Genomic DNA, 22,728 nt, shown 5'->3' on the forward strand with positions numbered 1-22,728 from the left:
TTGGTGTATTAAAATTTAAAAAATTGACCGCATATTATCAAGGTAAATCAAAATTTCTAAATTAAAAAAATAATCTGAAATACCAAAATTTGAGAGATTAAAATCACACAATCGTGAAACTATATATATATATATATATATATATATATATATATCAAAATTAGATTTAAGCATTTATATTATCATATAAATTTATTTTTAATTATTGAATTTTTATAAAAAAGATATTGAAATTGATTTTAAAAATATAAGTAATTAAGAAAATTAAATATATAAAAAATAGTTAGAGATAGTTTAGAAATAACTTTTTGGTATCATGTTAAATAAAATAAAATAAAAATTAAGAAATGTATTTTTGAAAAATAAAATACTAAATATATAGGATTAAATAAGACATATAGGAACGCGAAGGGTTGACAAAAATTCTGGTTGGAATGACTCGGGATATAACCCGAACTTCAAATTTCCCAAATCCAAATATGTTAAAAATTCTTTTGAGCCAAGCAGAATTAGTAAAATAGACTCTAGATCATGAACACCCTAACATACATGATGTAGATCAATTATATTTCATTTAATAATATAAAGGGATTGGTTATCTACAAATTAATTTGTATTTATTTTCAATTAATATTTTATATATTTCTGTAGAGGATTGCTTTTCGTACATCGATCATGGCCATGTTGCCTGTCGTCTGAAGTGCTTTTACCTCTGAATAATTATTTCATATAGTACATTATTCCTATCCTATACTATTTTTTCTATTACTTTTAAATCGATAATCAACATGCAAATAATTCACAATATATTTATTTATTTGTTTATTCTATAATAAATTTAATTGAAATATACGGTGATAATGAAAAAAAAATTATACTATTATTCAATCAAGCAATGTCATATATATATATGGTAATATTATTTACTTTTATAATAGTTCTTTTAGAATTATATTTATGATAATTTTTAAATGTATGATAGTATACAATTTTGTACGCTTGATAATTTAATAAAATTAAACTCATTACTAATTAGTATGTATTATATAATTATTAAAAAATAATTGCTAAATATGCTTGATTCATATCCTTTATTATTATTAATATATACTATACGTTTATCATCAATAAAAGAGAGAATGTACAAATTTTATATATACAAATTATAAATTTCTATATATAGATGTCATTTTTCCCGTTTTCTATTTTGATGAAAGAGTTCATTTTTTATACATTATTACATTTTATATTGTCAAATAATTAAAATTACAATAATTTGGTTTTTAAAGCAAAAATTACAAAAGTTAATAGTTTCATTAATTATTATACATATCAATTTATGGTTGGAAGTATGCATAAAAAAATTAATTGCTTTTCGTTTGCTGAATCGTAAAAAAATTAATTGCTAATACATTCTAATTAAATTCTTGATACGATCATGATACTACTTAATTAATACTTATTAAACTTCATTGAGTGTGTTTGAATTATAAACTTAGTTTCATATAGTTCTTACAGAAATGTTGAGATGAAGAGATCGATACATCATAATTACTTACGAAGTTTCTTCGATCTTTCTTCAGCAGTACACCTGCAGCAATGAGGGAAAAAAATACAGGATTCGGATGGGGATTGGGATCCATATGGTAAGATTTTTTTATTTTTTTAATTCCATATATTAAGATATTAAATTTAGGCCATTATAAAAAACAACAAAAAAAAAATACCGAAAGAGGATCTAAGTCTACTTGAACATGTGGAGGACTATTATTATTAATAATTGAATTCCACTTGTTCTAACTTGGACAGATGTAAGCCACAGATGGACCAAGAGGTAGGGCATAAAAAAGTGGGTTGATAATTTCGGTCTTTCGTATCCTAAAAATTTAATTTTAACATAATGAAATAATTCGCCTAAAAAACATATTGAAATAAAGAATATATTTGTACTTAATAAATAATAATATATTATTTAATGGAATTACAAGGTGCAGGAACGGATCCAAAAATATATCAAGGGACATAGATAATGAATTTAACTAAATATTTATTATTTTATGCGTAAAAATTAAAGATAGAATCCATGTAGAAAAAAAATTAGTAAATATTAACTCAAAAACATGTATTTTATTTATTTTTCTCCATTAATGTTTTTTTTAAATTTTTTTCCCTCTCATTTACACAAAGGATCTCAAAGGAGGGGGTCAAGTCTTATGGTAATTAGGAAAAAACATAGGGTGTGTTTGAGAAAAAAAATTACGTTGAACTGTAAGTTACATTTTCACAAACATAACAATGGAATTACTTATATACTTTTGTTGCTTTGGAAATTGAAATGCACAAACTTATGTTTGATGGGTTTCAAACGAAAATTCAAACAAACTAAGATTTTGAATTAGAATCTTTCTCGTTACCACTAATATAACATTAACTATTAATATTTTTCAATAAAAAATTCTTAAATATGACACAAGACTCACGACATTTACCCTTTAGATATCACCAATTTTACTTATATTTATGTTGGATGGGAGAAAGTGACAAGTTTTTATTTTCCTTATTTTTGTTCTCGATCCTCACCTTCAAATTTTATAAACTCAAAATTCATATATTGGTGTGTATTTATAAATAAATTTATTATTAACATGTTTAATTATTCCACTTCTTGAATATAACATTTTTTTTAGTTTTGAAAAACGCCATATAAAACAGAGCAGAAGATTTCGTGGACCAAAAAATCGCGTGAGCTTAGTCTCCAAAAAGAGGACAAATTTTACGGTGCACCTATGAATTAGGTGGTGCACCGGTGGACAATCAAAATTTTGATGAACGGTAGCACTTTTTCAGTGAAACGTAAAAATAGTTTTAAAAAGTTAAGTATGATTTAATTATAATATTTAAAATGTGGATTATATACCTAGGTTTAATATGTGGACGATAGGAAGATGGAGTATTCTTGAGGGGTTTTTGTTTTTAATCTCCTTGCTGCTTCGTTTGGGTCACTGACCGAGTGCTTCATAAGTAGAAGTCAATAATATTTAACATGCCACCGTAACAGTAAGTCAGTAACTCCCTTCCCCACAACAATAACAAAATAAATAAATGAACACAAGCACAGTCGAAGCGGAGCGCTTGCCAAGGGCCTTTGTGTTTGGAACTTTGGGCTCCAATGGGCCTCGGCCTATGGTTCATAATGGACCCAATCAGTGGCAGTTTTGAGGGCATTGCTTTGCACACCAGCCAAACTGCTTGTGCACCCAGTGCTTTTTTTCTTTTCCAAAATCATCCCTGATAAATTTATGGATCCATAATCTATATGGGCCCCAATGGATTTTTTTTAAAAAAATTTAAAAAATATATGACTTACGAATTAATTTAAAATTAATGACCTAGGTAGGATTGGAACATGTGACTTTCACGTTAATAGATCAATTATATTATTAACTAATAAATGTCACTATATATAACACTAAAATTTTTAATGTATATTTATTACACATATAAATTTATATAATAAATTTTATGACAATTAATTTCTATGCAATAATTTCTAATGTATATTTAATGCACATATAAATTTACATGATAAATTGTGTGACAATTAATTTTTGTGCATTAATTTCTAATGTATATTTAGTGCACATATAAGTTTACATAAATTTTGTGACAATTAATTTTTGGTGAATTAAATATATTATAACAAAATTAATTGTCACAAAATTTATTATGTAAATTCACATATGCATTAAATATATATTATAAATTTTAGTGTTGTGTATAACGACATTAACTATTTTATAATATGATTGATCTATTAGTTCAGTTAATTAGAGCGTCGTGTTAACAACTATGAAAGTCACAGGTTCGAATCCTGCATGGGTTATTAATTAATTTGTAAGAAAAATCTGTCATCCATATGTACTTACGGGTTATAGCTTTTTTAAAAAATGTTTTGCAAAATATTTTTTTAAATTTCTAATGTATATTTAATGCACATATAAATTTACATAATAAATTTTGTGACAATTAATTTTGGTGCATTAAACATACATTAGAAATTTTAGTGTTATATATAATAACATTAATTATTTCATAACATCATTAACTTATTAATTTATTTGGTTAGAGTATGTGTTAATAATCTGAAAGTCTCATATTCAAATTTTACACATGTCATTAATTTTAAACTAATTCGTAAATTTTTTAGAAATTCCTAAAAAGAATAAAATGACAGAAAAATAATTAAAACAATTTATTTAAAAAAGGTAACAATAAAAATAAATAAATATTTTATGGAACATTGTAAATCAATGTATGTCACTCAATATCATCACCGTTTTTATTTATTTATTTCTAGCTTTATATGGATTATTTGGGGAACATTCTTATGTTGTTTACATAAATATACTCATTAGTGAACTTTAAAGAATTTTGTTTCGGGCACATTTGCTGTATCCTTTTGTTATCATCATTCATTTGATGCTGCCACGTTATTCTCACTAAATTGCTGTGGGGGATTTTCATGGGTGGTATACCGCAACCTTGCCCTTGTTGGATGAAGAGTGTGTCGGCTAAAAAAGAAATCGCAATCTAGATTATGATGTTCTAACCATTATGGGTAATACTTGGATTAAGATACAAGTGCTCTGGTGGGTAGGTTAACTGTTCAGGTAAATGATTAATCTTTTGAGTAAAGGAGTTCAGGAGGGAGGAGGATATATGGGCTAGAGAGGTAATAGCAGGCATGATTCATATATAATAAGTTTTGTTCTTTAACTCTTCATGTTCATAATAAAAAAGAAACTTTGCTTAATTTAAAATTTAATTAAAAAAATAGGTAAAATTTGATAAAAAAAAAAATATATTTCTACAAAGGATTCAACTTGGATACTACCTCAATAATTTAATTTTAGTTTTATTATTTTTAAAATAATTATCTTAAAATAATTCAAATGATAATGTAAAATTACAGCATTAACATTAAATTCTAAAAAAAATCAGATTTAATATTAAATAACAAATACTTTGAAGTATTAAAAGTTCTGAACAATTATATGCAAATTTCTGTGATTCTGCAGGGATAGATAGTTTGAGCCACAAATTTCTCTTTCAGCGTGTTGGAATTCTTCTTTGGTATCCGCATACGTGTGTTAACTTTGAAGCATAAATGAATTGTTTATGCATTCACGTGAAAACGTGATTTTATATGAAAATCTAAGCGGCTGTAAAAAAAAATGTAAATCGTGTTTGGTATGGCATTGACGTGATAACGTGATTTTAGATGTAAATCTAAACGGCAGTAAAAAAGAAGAAGAAAGAGATGTAAATCCAAGCGTGTTAACTTTGAAGCATCAACTGATCAAAGAGTTTCTATGATTTCGCGTTAATTATATGTATCAAAGTAAAAGCCATTTGTTATACCTTCTGATTTTCACGTATTTTATGTGGGATAAAACACCAAACACACAAATTATCTTGTTTTCACTCAGTTTTTTTTTAGATTTGTTCGTTATTCAATATTCACTTTTTTGGATAATTTTTTATTAGATGGAATGGTTTATGAACAATGCAATTTAAACTATGCTTCAATCCTTTGTACCAATGTGGTAATTCAATATAGGGAACTGTTAAAGAGTTCACTAATTATTACATTAAAAATATTAAATTATAATAAATACTTTCTTTTAAAATAAGAACAAGCAAAAGATGGAAAAGGAGGAATGGAGGTTGAAACAAAGAGTTCTCCTAGAGTTTCTATTCTAGAGAAGACTAATGAGAAAGGTAGAACGAAAATTAGATGATGGAAAACTCCATGTAATAAGCAAGATGGATGTAGAAAATGATATAGGTAAGGGAATTGGTCATGTTGACGTGTCTTATTGGGCTAAGCTACTTGATAGTGCAGTGTCATTTTCTGCTTTTGATGGTAGATGTTATGGTAATCTGGACAAGGAAATTTCGCCTACTCCTATCTCTCAAGTAGACGAAGAAAAGATTTAAAGAAATTCCAATTAGGGATGAAGAGTTTAGCGAGTGATGCAAATCACAAATGGGATCACTTATGGTGACGAGACAGTGTTGGGAAGGAAGGTGGGGTTCAAACAACTGGAGACTAAATTGAAAAGGAATTGGGAAAAGAAAGGATATATTAAAATTATAGATGTCCCTCGAGATTAGGTGTTGTTTATGTCGAGGAAGATTATAATAATACACTTTTGAATGGATCCTAAATGATTTTTTATCATTACATATTGAAAAAATTATATTTTTGGTCCCCAGTTTATTTTCAGTGAAACAGTTTGTAATTTTTAACCTCAGTGGTATTTTTTTTTACTAACCCTAAAAACACAATTTCAGAAATCCCTAACCCTAAAAGGCTATGCAGCTTCATCGTCCTCGTGGTCATCGAAGCAACAACCTTACCGTATTAGGCTTTTGTTGTTGAATTGGAGACACTGGAGGGTGCTCCATTACTAGAAACTGGCAAAGACTTCAAAGATCCAGGCCGAACAGATGCCGCAGCACTTGCTTGTTGTTGATTCAGCGGGAATATGAATGTAGGGCCATGCTGAAATTTGTGACAAAGCACAAATTAATATTGGAAAAAAGCAAAACATAAGAAGACAAGAGAATTTATGGTTCTAGAAGAAGACAAACAAAAGAAAAAAGAACATACCAAGATATTACTAGGTGCTGCTCCTGGGGGTAAAGCTTGCTGAAGCAAAATTTGTTTTCTTGATGAATTATCCACAATGGCAGGCTAATAGGCTTTGTCCTTCCCAATATGTTCTGAAAACTTGACAATACCATGCCCTTTGTCTTGAGAAGAGTTTGCAGCCCTGCCGGGAACATTCTCATGCAACTCTGTGGAGGGTACAACATTAAGATTGTTGGGCTTACCCCCATATAGTGATGCAGAACCTGCTGTTGTTGGCCAAAATGAATTCATCCTCGCAATTTGTTGGTGACACAATATATTGCGAGCAATATAACAGTGGGTTGCACACCTTTTTGGCCAAGGCTGGTTAAAAAGAAGATGGGGAGGCTGTAATTTAAGGGAGAAAGTTATTAATCAGGAATTCATTTCCACATTGTTTCAAAATCATAAGTTTAAAAAGGGGGAAAGTACCGATATTGTTGTAGATTTCACAGGAGTCCCATCCATGGATACAACTCCTTGCAGAGGTGTCATATATCTGCTAATAATGAGATGAGAAGAGGATCACATCAAATTTATGCCAAAAAAAACTTTACAAATATCTGAAACAACACTAAACACACAATAATGGATCTCTTGTCGTACCCCATGAGAGGAAGCCCGCTAGGAACTGACAATGGTAGAGGCAAAGAATTGGATTGAACGGAAAGAAGTAGAAGAGACAAACCCATCATTTTAGGGTTAGGGATTTTTTAAATTGTGCTTTTAGGGTTTCTTTTAGAGTAAAAAAATTATCGCTGAGGATTGAAAATTCGCAAACTGTTTCACGTGCCTGCCTATGGGACGTTGACATGTGACCATCAACCCTAATCACAAACTGGAGATATTATTTTTGGAAATATAATATGAAAATATTATTTTTGAATATTTGAAAGAAAATGTGTGATATATTTTTCAATATTTATTTTGTTACCTTATAACAAATGTGAAAATAATTTTTTTTAATTTTATATTTCCATAAATAAACAAATAATCCATGAAATAAATGTTACTTCAATATTAAATAAGGGAAATAATATGAAATATGTGATGATATTTGTTGTTATTTGGTGAAAAAATGATTGAATTTTTTTAAATTAAGGTGGCATAAATTGAGTTGATAATATAAAATTGAGTTGTTAATATACAAAGCATTGAGAATACTTTAATTTTATTAATATTTAATTTATTATATTTTTGCAAATCCATCTGATCTCAAAGTCATTCTGATCTATTTAATAGTAGAAGAAGTTTATGATTGATATCGAATTCTAAGGAGCAACAGTTCAAGAAAAAAATTATTAAGAAGTTAATTAATTTTTTTAATAAACGTAAAATATATATTTTTTACTTGTTCTTGTAATCATGAGTCCGGTCAGTACCACATTGATCTTTCAAAATCTTCATAAAACAAAGTTCTTATGCTCCAAAATTGGATCCCTGACCTGCCATTGAAGATGAATCTAATGAAGCTAAGGGTAAATCATCTTCTGAGTTGAGTTGATTGGGTACAGAAACGCAGCGTTTAGAGCACCAGCGAAACTCTTTTGCACGAACAATGAAGCTTCAGATTTTCACCCAACTAAACCAATCTCAAAAATCCGCATTGGCGGTGGTTTTCGTCATTCTCTTGCCGCCTTTCTTTCCCAATCTTTTCCAACCTCTCGGTCGTTCTTCGCCTTCTGTGTTCTCTGTAACTCCTAATTTTCATCTTTTATTTTTTAAAATTTTTTTCCTTCCTTAAATTTATCAAATTAACTGTTACTTCTCTGTGAGAAATTAGAAAAAAAAAGAAGAAAAAAGATTGACTTTACTTTGGAATCAATGAATTGCCGTTGCAGGAGTGGAATGCTCCGAGGCCTATGCACGTGGCTTTGCTAGAGGGTGCTTTGCAACGCCAAACTGTGAGTGAAGCATGCACGTCAATCAATTCATGATCATAATGATAATTTTATTTAAATGTGGAAAAAATTAGGTTGATTTGATTTGACATGCTTTTTGTGTCTCTAGTTGTTTCAAGATTACCAATTGGGTTATTTGTTTTTTCAGTCAGTTGAACTTCAAACTAGTCTCTGGTCTCCCTTGGCTTTCCAAGGATGGAAACCTTGCACTGAGCGTCCAAAACCACACTGTGAGTTCAAATTTTATATCGAATTTCATTTTCTTTTATACATTGGACATTTATTTCTTGAAAATGAGGTCTGTTTTGTCTGTCGGTAGTGTCTGGTATTTTACATGTTTACTTATTCTTATAATTTCTTGCAGCACTACCTGAAAAGTCACGGGGTTATATCCAGGTTTTCCTTGATGGAGGATTGAACCAGCAGAAGATGGGGGTATGTGAATGGATGAGATTGTGTTGAAAGGGTATAATATGATCAGAGATAAAGTGAAAAAAAGAAAAAAAAAAGAAGATAGTGTTTTATCATGTATCTCATTGGCATTTACCTCAAAAGTCAAAACTTGATCACTTGTCTAATATCATTCTCCTTCCTTTTCTCTTTAAAAGGTATGTGATGCTGTTGCTGTTGCTAAGATTTTGAATGCGACGCTGGTGCTCCCACATTTTGAAGTGAACCCTGTGTGGCAAGATTCAAGGTATATTCAGAGTCTGCTATTTTTTCAACCTTTAATATGTTTAATTTTCAAACCGGAAAGTTTCCATTTATATGAAATTGTTGTGTTTCCGCAGTTCATTTGCAGATATTTTTGACGTGGATCACTTTATTGATGTCCTCCGTGATGAAGTGTCCATAGTGAAGGAGCTTCCTAGTGACTACTCTTGGAGCACAAGAGAGTACTATGGCACAGGCATAAGAGCTACTAGAATTAAAACCGCACCTGTTCAAGCTACTTCTGATTGGTATATAGAAAATGTCTTGCCTGTACTTCAGAGGTATGTACAAAGCTTAACATCAGATTCTGATGTGTTCCTTCTTCCCACTCCCCATCCTCCACTATTGTTCATTGCTTTACTTGGTTAGTTACGGGCTTCTATTTTCTGTAAATATGACTTAAAAGCTTTTGTTACTAATGCTGAGATGGATTTTAAAAAACAATTTATAAGTGTTATTCTCTGTGATATGAATTAATAGTGTGTGAGAAAGTGTGACAAAATGAGGGAAAAAAGGAAATAAAATGTTCAGAAAGATTTTACAGAATTTGAGAATTATATTGGTGGGAAGCGGAAATGGCTGAATGAAATGAACTAGTTTTGCAATGCAAGAGATAGTACAATTATGGGTTGAGAGTTAGGGAGGGAGCTGACCATGTAACTAAACTACCCAATAGGTGTAATAACAATCTAGCCTGAGAGTCTAGTATAACAGACTTCAGTGACTACCATATGAGTAGTTATGCTAATATTCCCCACTCAGATTCAAGGGGGATGGAGAAAAAGATTGGTCCATGACCCTGAGTTTGTTGTGCAACTCAAAAAACCTGTATGCTGAGAGGGACTTAGTTAGCTCTTTATGGCCTTCTCTTTGACAAAAAAAAAAAAAACAAGTCCAACTCCATGTGCTTAGTTCAGGAGAATCGGGAGTGAAGCATTGAGTCTTGAAAGAGGGAAACAGTGAATTGTCTTTGCCAAAAAAAAATAAGGGTGAGCCCCGAGACTTTTAACTATTGAAGTAGAGTTTGGATCCATAAGATCTCAGCTTCAGTATTGACTAAACTTTTGTATTCAGTTTCAGTGCTGGATCTGGAATCTGGATGCTAGGGCTATATTTCTTGGACTGCCAAGAACTGAGGTTAGGTCCTAGGTAGATGTAAGAACTTGATGCAAATCTTCTGTTATCTAGACCACTGGCCCAAGAAGTATCATAAAAGGGATGTAAGGAGAAGGGTTTCAGGGGAGTAGCAGACTGGAGGAGTAATCTATGAGGCACAGTACCCTTAAGGTGTCTCAGGAAGCATTTTTGACTACCTTCAAATTCTCCTCTAGGAACTAGGAAGGAAAATAATATGCCTTATTATAACTTATTGTCTGGCAAACATGAAAATAGCATTTGATCCTGGGAATAGAAGATAAAATAACTATCTTTTGGTTTATCTTTTGGCTTTTGTCTAAAAGATAAATAGAAAGATAATTTTTTCTTTTCTAAATATCAACTTTTTTTATTAGCAGAAAAACTATATAGTTGGTATCAATCTGTGGCATTTGCAGGGCCATGAACCACTCTATGTATTCCTTTATATATACATTATTTACATAAAAATCTATTTTCAAATGCTGTAAATTTTCTCGTTGATACAGTTATGGAATTGCTGCCATTGCACCATTCTCTCATCGCTTGACATTCAACAACTTGCCATCATACATCCAGCGCCTCCGTTGTAAGGTCAACTTTGAAGCACTGATCTTTGTTTCACATATCAAGGAATTAGGAAAGGCCATTGTTCATCGTCTTCGCCACCCTACAGAAGGGAATGACTATCCGCTGGAGGAAACTGATAAGTTTGGAAAACAGCAAACTGGGAAGTTTGTTGTGTTGCATCTGCGTTTTGACAAAGTAAAGTCTTCATTTTAGTTTGAGTGGTTTACTAAGATTTGAAGCTTAGGCATGTAGCTTCATGACACTCTAGGTCACTTGTCATTCTAATTTCTTTTGAAAAATCTTATTATTCAGTTATTGCTTTGGGGAATCAATCTTCTATGCTGCGTATAGTTTGATATGTAGTTAGAACTTTAGAGTAGGATAATTAATTCAAATATCCTTAGCACCAAAATACTTTCCCTGTGTGTGAGTGCAATTGATCTTGCATATGTTAATAATGAATTGATTGTTCATGCTTCTTAACTAGAGTAGCCAAATAATACATGCTTATATATGGAAAATATGTCGATTCTGTTGTAAAGACCTTTCAGGGAAACTACAACTTCAAGGAACTACATTTTTATGTTGCCTCTGTGTGTGCATGTGTGAGCAGGTTTCATGTATTTAAATGATAATTCATCCTTCTATAGTTGACTACTACATGTTAACATATGCTTCTATTGAACGAAAAGGATGATTCTGTTATTAAGAATTGTTTATGTAACTCTATATTACAACAACAAAGTCTTGTCCCACTTGGTGAAGTCAGTTATATGGATCACACAACGTCATTTGACTTGGTTGAAGGCCAAATCTTAAGAGATATTATCTACCATGAGATCCCTCTTAACAACTCCCTCCAAAGTCCTTTTTGTTCTCTTTCTCTTCCTTTTCACAAAACTAAAAGCCATATAATCTACTACCCTATGTAGCAGTGTAATACATCTTTAATTTTCTGTGGTAAGTTACACATTTTTTTTGAGAAAATTGAAGGTCCTATTTATTTTCATGATGGTCACACATCTATGTGATACACCCTTAGTCCATGTATATAGAAGAAATATGGGCTGGGAAAGAAAGGGCATAGCAGAGCAGAGTAGTCTCCTTGGAATTTGGTGAGAAGGACAAGAGAGGATTTGGCTATACACAGGGATAGCAGGCATGCTGTGAATGGGAGATTCAGAAATAATGATTGAGAATCAGGAGTGGGCTTGTGTAGTTAGGCGGGTGTTGAGAGCAAATTAGGGGGTTTGGTTTGTGGATGTTTCAGGGGTGTCTGGAACCCTGTTATTTTGTTTTTATTTTCTTTTCCATCTTTGTTTCTACAAATCCAGAATACTATCCTTGAGTTCTTTAGAGCTAATCTCTAGTATCTATTATTATTATTATCATCATCATCATTACATATCTCAGCCCTTAACACTTTGATTCCAAATGTACTATGCAGGATATGGCAGCTCATTCAGCCTGTGATTTTGGTGGGGGTAAAGCTGAGAAACTTGCTCTAGCGAAGTACCGGCAGGTGCTTTGGCAGGGAAGGGTATTGAACTCTCAATTCACTGATGAAGAGTTGAGAAATCAGGGGCGTTGCCCACTGACTCCTGAAGAGATTGGATTGCTCCTGGCAGCTTTGAGTTTCAACAATAGAACACGGCTTTATCTTGCTTCCCACAAGGTTCATTAACAACATATGAAGGATGGCTTGTGATTATGTAACAGCATATATTTCATTCTGATATTCATAATGATGCCCAATGATTAACAATCTACTACCTTTTGACACCTTTATTGATAGGGGCATAGGGCACTTTGTGCTTTGACTTGGGACTTATCTGGATTGCTTTCATGCTTTCAGGTTTATGGTGGAGAAGCTAGGCTAGCAACTTTAAGCAAGTTATTTCCTCTTATGGAAGATAAGAAGAGCCTAGTCTCCACAGAGGAAATGGCCAAGGTTAAAGGAAAGGCATCACTGTTAGCTGCTGTTGATTATTACGTGAGCATGCAGAGTGACATCTTCATTTCTGCTTCTCCAGGCAATATGCACAATGCTCTAGTAAGAATCATTGTTAAATTTTCTATTTCAAACCGTACAATCTAAATAATTATGTTACATAAAGAGCCTTGAGCTATATTTGTTTTGTTTTGGTGCAAGAATTGATGTAAATTCCCAAAAATTATCATTTAAACCTAACATCTTTTGCTTCTTTAGGAGGCGCATCGTGCTTATATGAATCTGAAGACTATCAGACCAAACATGAGACTGTTGGGGCAGCTATTTCAGAATAAAAGCATAGGCTGGTCAGAATTTCAGCTTGCAGTTCTTGATGGACATAAGAACAGACAAGGGCAGATAAGATTAAGGAAGGAGAATCAATCAATTTATACGTATCCTGCTCCTGATTGCATGTGTAGAGCTTAATGGAAACAAGTTTTGACAGTTGTAAATTGATCTTTAGCTTAAAATTACGTTTTTGGCTTATTAGTTTCTCCAAAATTCATTTTTTCTCTCCCAACTTCTAATTGCAGTGGTGATGTTCCAGTAGTTTTCGAATTCGTGAAATTAAGATGCTGGCACACGGAGTCACGGAACTCTTTTTATGACGTGACACAGTATTCAACTCAGCTTAAAATGATTACTTATTTTTTGAAAGTTGTCTCTAAAAGTTTATTCATTTTTCAGATTTGAGAACAAGTTAAATTGAACACAATAAAAATTTTGTTGGATAAATAATGTGCATTATCATCAAACTATGGAACTTCATCTGCGACGTACTTTCTCTCTCTTCGAAGCAAGCAATCGTCCATTCAATAGCCCGGGATCCTGCATCCAAACTTGCATACTCTCCCAAGCGGTGCAGTACTTGGAATGACATTGGAATATTGGATAAATTTTCAAATTACATGGTGAAAAAAATGTTGAAGAAAATGAATAGAAAACCAACAAACATATTTTCTAAACAATGAAAACTTGAAAATGAAAATATTTTTCAGAAAATAAAAAATATTTTCGAAAGGCAAACACCCCATAGTTCTCATCATTTTCTTGTAAGAAATGATGTAGGAACAATTGCAGAAACAAAAAATCCCAAATCTGAAGTTGAAATATGTAACTACTCAAAATTTTGTGTATAAATTTTTTTAAACAAGTGGGTTCAAATTTTAATACAGTTGTTCTAATTTTATTGGGTCACCTAGGATGAGATTGTTTAACCTATTTTTTGTTGGGGTTAGTTAGAAAAAGCCTAAATAAATAGGTTGGAATGTTTAAAATTGGATATAGAGATTTGAACTTAATCTTGTAATTACATGAGAATTCATTCCCACTAATATACAAATGGATAATACAATGCACAATGCCCAGCTTAAAAAAGACAGCTAGATCATTTTTGTAACTTCAACAAAACCATCTACTCTATTTAAACATCAACATCTACTCTGATCGTCAGCCTAATCCTTTTGTTTAGGAGTAGGAAATGAAGACATCTCACCATCCTTCTTATCCTTGGAAATAGGAGGTTCACTCCCATCCTGATGGACTGCAACTTCCTGTGGTTCTGCAGGGATAGATTGAATCAATTCTTCATCAATTGCAAGAGTTCTCTTTGAGCCCAGCAGGGCAGCATCAAGAACAATATTCTCTTCCAAGGAGTGACTAGCTGATGATGATGACATAACAGATTTCTCTTCATCTAGTTTTGATGGTGAAGTAGTCTCTCCAGAACCAAACTCGTTGGATTTTGACAAATTTTTGGATGTTGTTCCCTTTTCTGAACTTCCTACTCTTTCCTTTTTGAGCTTTTGGGATTTGGAGGTCTTCTGGACTGAACTCGATGTCGCAGCAAATTTGTCACGTTCTACTTTGAAGTCAGATGGCAAGGTTTCATCAATCTTAGTATCTTTGTCCTCATTTGTAGTAGTTGAAGGCTTAACTTTATAAGGTGGATTTATCAGTGGGAAAGGACGGTTATTCTTTGATCTGGAACGAGTGGGAATGGTGTCATCAAATGGATCAACATCTAAATCAGTATCACTGCACATCTTCTGAACTGTGCGGATGGGTGTGGCTAGCCGAGCTCGATGATGACTGATAACTCTGAGAAGATCCAAGAGGATTGCTTCCTGTTTTATTGAATAAAAATTATTAACCACCAAACCTAAGTGAGCCACTTATCTTTATCAACCAGACAGACTAATTTGACTATAAATTAAATAATAATGATCTTTTACGAAGAATAGCTTGGCAGAAACAAATTGACGTATTGGATAGTTGGGTCAATATGGTTGTCAAAAGTTAAAAGATCCACAAAGTTGAAAGCAATTTGTTGAGAAAAACTAAAGTCCCACATTGGCTAAAGATAAGACCATAGTAGAATATATAAGTGGAAGACAACCCTCACCCTAGGAGTTAGCTTTTGGGATTGAGTTAGATCCAAAATCACATTCTAAGACAATTAAACAACCTATAAATTCTGACCATGTACAGTGAATTGCAAAAACAGTTGCAAGTTATCATCTGCAATGAAAGCAGTTAAAAAATCCCCTTATAAATGAGTTTCAAAACATAAAAATGGGTGAGGATATTACTTATATAATGGAGTTGAAAGAATTGCTTTAGCAAACATTTTTAAGCAATATTATAACTGTTTTCCTTAACTAGGGGGTACTGACCTTTACACGGAGGTACTCTTCAGAATGTCTAGTTTTAACAAAGCAGGATACTAATATCTGTAACAGAAAAAAGACATTTATAAGATAATGGTGGTTGAGAAATGAAAATGTGTAAAGTCACAAATTCTTGGCAATGAATACTAAAGCAGATAACATAAAGAGGGGCAGAAAGCAGATTTCTACAAATTGCAAGATGTTAATAGAAAAATGCTTCAATCCTGTCATGGGTGAAAATACAAGATAAAACAAAAGATGGAAAACCTATCATAGAATAAAGTATAAACAGAAACTTGACAAACCTCTCAGAATGTAGCACATGATAAATAAAAAAGGCTTTTCTAAGCATTCTGGAACTCATTATTGCAAAGAAGATTTTAAGAGAAAACTTTTGACTACTAGACACCTGAGTCACTGATGGTGCCAAAGAACAACAACCAATATAGGGTGTTTCAAAACATACTTCTGATACTTTATCAAATTGACACCAGAATTACTTAACAATCTATCTGGAAATTTTTATATCAGAAACAGAAATCTGCTAATGTAATAACACAGAAGGATAAGAATGAAAGCTACAATATATTATATAATAGCCATCATGCCATGTAGTGTACTGAAAATATCTAAAACTGCAAACATGATTTAAAGATTATGTTTTAGATAATCAAGACTAATTTTGAATTTGAGCACTACCTTATATAAAAGGATTTTGAAAACTGAAAGTAGTAGTTCAGGTTTATCTTAATAATGGAAATTTTTCTTCTATATTCCCTGGTTAACAAGAAGGCCAGCCTATTGGAAGGATACCAAATCTCCTTCCCAGTTCACTTTTATCCCCATTTCCCTAGTACTAAATTGCTAACCCTAGGGATGTTGCCCTATATCAGATAGTGTAAGATATGATGCTTTTTGTCCATAAATTAGGTGAGCTGTAAGCCACAAACAAGCAAGTAAATTGGCAATGTTAGATTATAATGCATACTTTTATGTCTTAATGATTTCCATCCAAATATGTTTTTTCACTTAAGCTTTCTTTATATATAACTTTTTAGTTTACTTTTTTGTCTAAAACAACTTTAATTTCATGACTATATGATTATAAAAATTATAGTTCTTAAATGGAAAGAGAATAAAAAGATGCCCAAGATTTTCATTCACTTGACCAATAAAGTCTAAGAAAGGTGGATTCCAGAAATTTGAACAAGCTCAGGAAGGCAGGGCTTTTCATTCTAAGCACTATGCTTCAAGAAGTATCTCAGGGTGAATCTTAAAAAAGCCTTTCAAAACAAAAATTGAAGAAAAGGGGAAGATAACAAGATATTGGAATTTATAAGCTCGTAAATATTATATAAACCAATGAACAGAAAAGATATCTCAACCATAAGAGCCTGATTTTCTGGATCAATATTCTCTAGAAAAACCCTTCTGTGCAATTTTTTCTGCTCTACTTGAGGATTTTTTGCCAAAACCTTGCGCATATCAGCTATAATACTCTGCATAAAGAAACTAGGAGAGATTACTTTTGTTTTCAGATGATGAGATAGCCATCAATAGTCCCTGAACAATTTTTAAAGACAAGAATACTCACATTAATCTTGTTAACATCCAAGTGACTGATAGCAAGGTGAGTCTTGATGCGCCAATGAGATTTCTTACTAAGATTCCTCACAACATTTACACTCAAATTGTGATTAGGAATATGAACTGCTTCACAATCAGAACCTCTAACTATTGTTGGTGACCACCAGCCTACATGCTAGAGAAAATATGAAATTTGATTACAATGAAATTTTTTGAAGTTATATATACTTGGGGAAAATATCACTTATTATGAAAATCACTTGCACTGAATAACATTATGTTTTCTGTTCCTCCTAAACAACCTTGTCAGTTAGTTAGGTGATAGATACAAACCTCAACTTTACCAGTAACCTCATATCCTTTAATCTTTGTTTGAATCCGCTCATTCACAACAAATGGCCGAGTTGCATGAATCATTATACTCGAAAGGAAGTTTGTAAATATCTGAATACATCACAAAAATGAAGTGAGGATGACAGCAAACAAGAGCCTACCTGATTGATAATGGCTATGGCTATGCCTTGAAGAGTTACTCTAACAAAATTTGAGAAATCGAATATACAGGACAATCCATAAAAACTCTAATGACAAAGATGACTTAATCATTCTCATAGACAGAGTATCAAAGAACCTATACTGTACCTCGCGACCTGCAAGGGAAATCAATACTGTGCCCAAACCACCAGCAGTCAACCACTTCTGTGTAGAGAAACCCAGCAACTCCATGAACAATGACACAGCAGCAACCCATATTGCAGTATATACAGCTTTCCCAGTAAAATCAATTCTCATCTGTCATTGGCAATACATTGAATAAGAATTGTGTTTACAATTCAGGGATGCCCTCAGGAGTCAACAAACTAAATTAACAAATTTATACCCCCTCACTAAAATATCCAACACAAAAATGAGGAATATTATCCTATAACACTACCTTATTCATCACACATATTCAAATTCTGTTAAACTAATATTCAGCAATCAAATTTTTTATTTCCTAGAGGTTGACTACTTTTTTAATCCTTATCTGGAGCAACACAACACTACAACAAAATGCTATGTAAACAGAAATGGAAACATGATAAGGATCTGTAATGGAAACCTACATTTCTTTCATCACTGGAGTCATTTGTCTCCATACAAATTTTTTGTGCTTGTCGAATTAAGCTGAAAATAGGCAGCACAAGCATATTATATTATGAATTTGAACAAGACAAAAGATTCCAAACACATAGTAGTAAGTAATGAGCAACCGAGCAAACTCCTCATTGTTTATGTGCTTCAGTGCTTTTTTCTCCTCCCATTTCTTTAAGTTTTCAATTTGCATAGAAAATTCTACATTAGTGTGTTTTTTACTTATAGTTCTAACAATAAGGAAACAAAAGCTTTTCTTACAATTAAGAAGTGCAATACAATAGTAACTAGGTTAGTTTACTAAACCACTGGGGATATAATTCTGCCAGAAATCAAATCTACCTTGAAGAACAGTAAGCAAATGTAAGCACAGTTGACAATGTTCGTACAAAACTCAGCAGCCGTTGCTTAATAGCTTGACTGGTTTCTGATGGTAGGACTAGTGGATCCAAATCCCTGAAACAGTTTATGCTAAGGAGTTCACCAATAGGACATGACAAACTTCCAGTGGAAAAGACTTGTTGATCCAGAAAGATACCTGCAGATGAGCATTACCCCAGTCCACAGCAGCAAAGGTTGAAAATAAGATGTCAAAATATAATGTGAACTACTTTTCTTCCAATCTGTCCTCTGAAAAGATCACGGAATAGAAAATCAGCAATTGATACTATTCAATTGATTTAGACAAAACATGCAAATGAAATAAGATAAGATGCTAACTTCTTGGAGAAAAAGATTCCTGCTCAGGCGTAGGAGCGGCTCAAGACCAAAAACAGCAAAGCCAATGATACCAAGGGCAGGGATCAATTGAATCACACTTGGTTTTCCTGCTATAGCATTATATGACCTACATTGATTTTCAAAAATAAATAAATCAATAGAGATTGTATTCAGCAATAGATAGATGAAAAAGGAAGGATATGAACAACAATAACAAAATTTAGCACCAGAAGACATGATTTATGATGATAAAACTTCATGCCTACAAATATCATAATACCATGCAATGGGTTTGTTTTCTAAGTTCATTTCTAATTAATTTAGAGTCTCGATGGGGTTTGGTTGATTCCCTATTCCTACCCACTGCTCCACCACCACTCCCAAAAAGGGGAATCAGAAGTCAGTACTTTAGATGCCCATCACAAAAATATCAACAAAATATGAAAGAGATATAAAGAAGGAAAAATGAGAGGATGCAACCATACAGCTGCAGTGTGTACTAGCAAGCAAATCACATGCAATGGCTTGAAGAGGAGTAAAATTGTCAACATATCAAAGAAAAAATTGGTGTCCAACATATCACAGAAAGTCCATTTTGGAAGAATATAGTCATACCTCTTAATCATAATTACTTTCTAACTTTACAACCAGTAACATACACAGTAAAATAACTGCAGAAAATACATATGGAATAGAAATGATTGTTTATTCTTGTAACATTAGTTGCATGACCTAGAGTTATCAGTGCAGAGGAAGTCCAGTCAAAAGTAAAAGGTACACACCCATCAAACTAATTGTTTTTTGCAATGTTACGAAGGCCCCAATCAGGAAAACTGGAACAACATATAAACCTTGATATGCATATCAATGAATTTGGTGAAACTTCTCTCAACTACAAGGAGAGAAATAGAGGGAAGGACCTTGACAAAGAAACAGCAGCCACTTTCACAAGTGGGGTCTCACACCCACCAGCTGGCATTAATGAACACCGCCACGGCAAAGCATTACATCTCAAAGGTACAGGCCTAAGTGGGGTCCGTAATCTGGAATGTAGTGCTGAAGAATCCTGCCTCTGTCCATGCACAAAGTTCTCCATGGATTTAGACTATAACTAAAAGAAACACATACATCCAATACAATAATTGTATCCATGAAGCATGAAGAATTGCGAATGAAACTGCTGTAACAAAAATTTGAAAGATAAATAGCTAACAAACAAACATATCTATCACAGAAAGAGAACCAGGGTTTTGAAAAAGGACCAAACCAAGATACAGTTCCTTAGTATAATAAAGGTTTGTATTAAAGGATTACACGGATTACCAAGGTGAAACTCCATTTCTAATTGGAGAACAACACCCAATGAACTATTTGTCCTTTTAAAAATGGTTTGCGGCCGTGATTTTGGCCGCAATGTATGGTTTTTTTAAGTGTACGTAAGCACAATTAGGGTCACTCATTTGTCTACGTTTCCCACAATATCAAGAAACATGAAGTTTTAATACATGAAGGCCATACCAAACCATGTGGCAAAAGACTGATGGCAACAAAACATAATCGATCGCCACGCAGAGGTTTCTGTCAAGAGAGATAAGTAAAATGAAATTCAACATTTTACAGAGTAATAGGATTAAAAGGAAATCTCTAGAAAAAAAAAAAAAACAAATCAAATTAAATAACCACATACATGACAAAAGCTACAGTTTCCATTATTACTGTAAAGCCTGACGTCGCGAGACAACCTAATTGAAGTGAAGTGAAGTCCGAGGTCACGCGATGAGCACGACATCATATAAACAAATCGAAACTACTTTAACCTGCATGAGAGACAAACGGTAACGTTAGCAGCGAAGAAAGAAAAAGACAGGGTCTCAAAGGAAGAAATTATATAATTAGAAGTAAAAGGAACAAAAATGCTAAAAGTTGTATCGCTGAGCACCTGAACTAAGCTCGGAAAGTTTCACTTGTACGAAACGAGGAGAGACAGAGGTACCCTACCGGCGTGATACGCTAACGTTTGATGCGGACAATATTCCAAAGAAGTGGGAGGAAGGAAAAAAAAAAAAAAAATCGTCTCCTCGGGAAGGGAACAGAAAAATCGCAAATACAAATAGGCAGATTAGAACACACACATTTGTATTCTTCCACTTCTAAAGGAAATCGATCAGGATACGAATCTTCCTTGCACAATGATAATTCAGCCATAAAATTCTCTATAATAAAAAAAAACTAAAACTAAAATAAAATGTGACATGGCAGTGGCATAAAATGGAATCACGAATTATTCCCCACTGTTTACGATTTAATACTAGTATTTAAAGAAATTTTACAAAGTTTCTTTTTTATATTTCTGTAGCTTGTACTGATTTTTCTATGTAGCTTTTAAATCTTCAAATTAAATATTTTAATACATGTATATAATTTAATTTAATTTTCATGTATTGTGAATTTTTTTTATATTTTTAACCAATTAAAAATCACTTTAATTGTGACTTTTAAAAAAATTATCGCAAAAGTCAATAATGTTATGTATCAATTTGTGATTGCATGTTAATGTAAAAAATTATTTATACTATTAGTATATTCTAATTAATGAAATATTGTTGTCAATCCTTATTTTTGAGACTGTTTTTAACAAATCTTGGTCTGTGCATCATTTTTTTTTTGAAACAAAAGCTTTTATTTGAAAGATTGAATTGTGAGAGTGAGATAGTTCTGAGAGAAGAGAAAAAAATGTTTAAGAGAGAAATAAAAAATATGACCATGAACTCGGAAAGAACTTTATTTTTATTATATTTTTTATTATAAATATAAATAAAATACGCAATTGAAAATAATGTTAGATTTCATTGAATGGGTAAACAAATCTTTAAAATGATTTTGTTTGTTCCAATATTTAAAATGATTTGATTTCAATAAAGTATCAATACATTTATTACAATAATACGAGTGTTTTCTTTTCACAAGAATTGGAATGTATGATGATTAATTTTTCCTTTTAGTTCACGGGACTTGTTATATTGCAACTAAATCTATCTTACTAACTCTATTATTGTTTTTTTTTTATTACTAGAAGGGCCCAAAGGCCAAGCCTACACAGAACGCACAATAACTGAGGAAGATAACTATGTCACTGCAGGCTGGTAATAATTCCAAGAGTGCTACTACTACGATCATAGATAGGGAAGTGAGCTTAAAATGTTTGAGTAGTATAAAATATCATGAAAAAAATGGATTTGATGGGTTAAATTTTTTTATTTTGGCTGGTGTATACACATTTTGGTATGCATTTGTTATTTTGAAAATGAAATTATAGAGTTTTGATGATTTGATTGAGTAGGTGGGTATCAAATATAATGAAATAGTGAATTCGATTAATTGTGTCCAATTTCAATGTACTTCTGATCATGTTAAAAAAAGTATTTTGTTAAGTCTGTTGTGTTTGTTAGGCCTGTCATATCAAGAGAGTTAGAAAGAAGTATGTTAGCATTTCTCACGGAGAAAATGAAAATAGTAGAAATAAGTAATAAGATGTGTGATTCTACAAGAAAAAACATAATATGAAATGATTATATACAAAAATGTATTAATGATATCTATAATATATAT

The 22,728-nt window shown here is 32.2% G+C and overlaps 3 protein-coding genes across 3 annotated transcripts; 1 reads left to right on the forward strand and 2 right to left on the reverse strand.

The window, feature by feature from the left end:
* Nucleotides 1-6,220: 6,220 nt before the first annotated feature.
* Nucleotides 6,221-7,490, reverse strand: LOC102667391 (protein TIME FOR COFFEE). The gene is made up of 4 exons (XM_006581440.4): nt 7,304-7,490; nt 7,130-7,196; nt 6,677-7,045; nt 6,221-6,568 (listed from the first exon to the last, which is right to left on the reverse strand). Exons 1-3 carry the CDS (start codon nt 7,390-7,392, stop codon nt 6,761-6,763), a joined length of 441 nt encoding a protein of 146 aa, XP_006581503.1. The 5' UTR covers nt 7,393-7,490; the 3' UTR covers nt 6,221-6,568; nt 6,677-6,760.
* Nucleotides 7,491-8,046: 556 nt separating this feature from the next.
* Nucleotides 8,047-13,495, forward strand: LOC100777290 (O-fucosyltransferase 31). Its single transcript, XM_003526495.5, has 10 exons — nt 8,047-8,390; nt 8,539-8,601; nt 8,747-8,828; nt 8,963-9,033; nt 9,207-9,295; nt 9,390-9,593; nt 10,956-11,211; nt 12,464-12,691; nt 12,872-13,069; nt 13,226-13,495. Exons 1-10 carry the CDS (start codon nt 8,256-8,258, stop codon nt 13,433-13,435), a joined length of 1,536 nt encoding a protein of 511 aa, XP_003526543.1. The 5' UTR covers nt 8,047-8,255; the 3' UTR covers nt 13,436-13,495.
* Nucleotides 13,496-14,299: 804 nt separating this feature from the next.
* LOC100797302 (mechanosensitive ion channel protein 2, chloroplastic) lies at nt 14,300-21,328 on the reverse strand. The gene is made up of 14 exons (XM_006581441.3): nt 21,059-21,328; nt 20,807-20,936; nt 20,638-20,697; nt 20,040-20,191; nt 19,120-19,246; nt 18,938-19,029; nt 18,742-18,855; nt 18,372-18,432; nt 17,908-18,057; nt 17,599-17,709; nt 17,273-17,440; nt 17,064-17,177; nt 15,685-15,741; nt 14,300-15,135 (listed from the first exon to the last, which is right to left on the reverse strand). The coding sequence occupies exons 2-14, from the start codon at nt 20,909-20,911 to the stop codon at nt 14,464-14,466; spliced, it is 1,983 nt and encodes a 660-aa protein (XP_006581504.1). The 5' UTR covers nt 20,912-20,936; nt 21,059-21,328; the 3' UTR covers nt 14,300-14,463.
* Nucleotides 21,329-22,728: the final 1,400 nt, after the last annotated feature.

This window comes from Glycine max, chromosome 6 (genome assembly GCF_000004515.6).
Source record: "Glycine max cultivar Williams 82 chromosome 6, Glycine_max_v4.0, whole genome shotgun sequence".
Lineage (NCBI taxonomy): Eukaryota > Viridiplantae > Streptophyta > Magnoliopsida > Fabales > Fabaceae > Glycine > Glycine max.